General features: G+C 35.4%; 1 protein-coding gene across 1 annotated transcript in view; it reads right to left on the bottom strand.

Annotated features, from left to right (window-relative positions):
- Positions 1-161: 161 nt before the first annotated feature.
- fbxl6 (F-box and leucine-rich repeat protein 6) overlaps positions 162-1435 on the bottom strand; it is a 15805-nt gene continuing 14531 nt past the window's right edge. The window contains 1 exon segment of the mRNA XM_015384424.1: positions 162-456. Coding sequence (XP_015239910.1) covers positions 218-456 — 239 coding nt within the window. The 3' untranslated portion in view covers positions 162-217.

Genomic DNA, 1435 nt, shown 5'->3' with positions numbered 1-1435 from the left:
TTGCAAAAGCTTAAAAACTCGTCCAATTTAAAGTCAGTTGTAATAGAATCAATATGTCTGCAGTTTCTCAGTTGATTTTTAGAACAGAACACGCACAAAACCAATAATGATACAATTAAACCAATAATGATACAATTAAACCAATAATGGTTTAATTGGTTCTATTTATTTTTTTATCCCTTTATTTGTAAAAGTTCAGATAGAAATGATGGCGGTTTTACCTGAGCGCCTTCGCCGTGACCTTGGTGCCGGTGAGGTTCAGTGAGACGAGCGTGTTTGCATCAGACAACTGAGAGAGGAGTCTCAGCGAGCCCTCCAGGTCGGCCTCAGTAAAAGGCTGATTGGTGATGTCGAGCTGCCGGAGCGTAGGACCCCACTTCTCTATCAGCAGGTGGAGGTTGTCCTTGATTCCATAGGGGTTGGTGAAATACACGCCCCAGAAAAGGCACTCAAGCTCTGAATCAAACACAAAAACCAGCAGAACGGATCAGCAAAACTCTCCGAGTCACAAACCCCGAGTCAAAATCAATAACCTGCATAAAGAGTCTTTTTATTTTTTGCCAGCGGGACATTTTCTCAACCGAAATAGAAGGATTTATTTAAGCTTAACTGTAGAAAATGAAACTTTTATCTAAACTGTTGTGAAGTTTTACTCTCCTATGTAGGAATTTATAAAATTAACCAAAATGAAAAAGTATCTGGTTACGGAGTTAAATAAGTCACGAGACATAATGTAGAAATATAATCTAAATGTATTTATTATATAGGGTCTTCAATAATAGAGCTGCAATTAACGGTTACTTTGCAAATCAATTAATCTTTCGATTCTTTTTTTGATCAATCGATTAATAATCGGAGAGACAAAGGTTCCTTAAAGAAGACTTTTTTTTTTACAAAATCAAACGAGGTGAAACTAAAACGTTTTAAATTAAGCTCTGGATTATAGAGCAGATTGACAGATGAAAAAATGTTTTTTATGCTACCATCCAAAAGTTTGGGGTCACATTGAAATGTCCTTATTTTTGAATGAAAAGCACTGTACTTTTCAATGAAGATAACTTTAAACTAGTCTTAACTTAAAAAAAAAAAAAAAAAAAAAAAAACTCTATACATTGCTAATGTGGTGAATGACTATTCTAGCTGCAAATGTCTGGTTTTTGGTGCAATATCTACATACCGGTAGGTGTATAGAGGCCCATTTCCAGCAACTATCACTCCAGTGTTCTAATGGTACAATGTGTTTGCTCATTGGCTCAGAAGGCTAATTGATGATTAGAAAACCCTTGTGCAATCATGTTCACACATCTGAAAACTTTAGCTCGTTACAGAAGCTACAAAACTGAATACACCCATATGATGAATAATCTCAAGTGAATTAATTTTATTTTTTTTTGTCCTCTCTCTCTTCCTCTTTCTCTCTTTTTTCAGGAAAATC

This window comes from Cyprinodon variegatus, unplaced genomic scaffold, assembly GCF_000732505.1.
Source record: "Cyprinodon variegatus isolate N-32 unplaced genomic scaffold, C_variegatus-1.0 Scaffold312, whole genome shotgun sequence".
Taxonomy (NCBI): Eukaryota; Metazoa; Chordata; class Actinopteri; order Cyprinodontiformes; family Cyprinodontidae; genus Cyprinodon; species Cyprinodon variegatus.
This window is presented reverse-complemented; position numbering and strand designations above follow the sequence as displayed.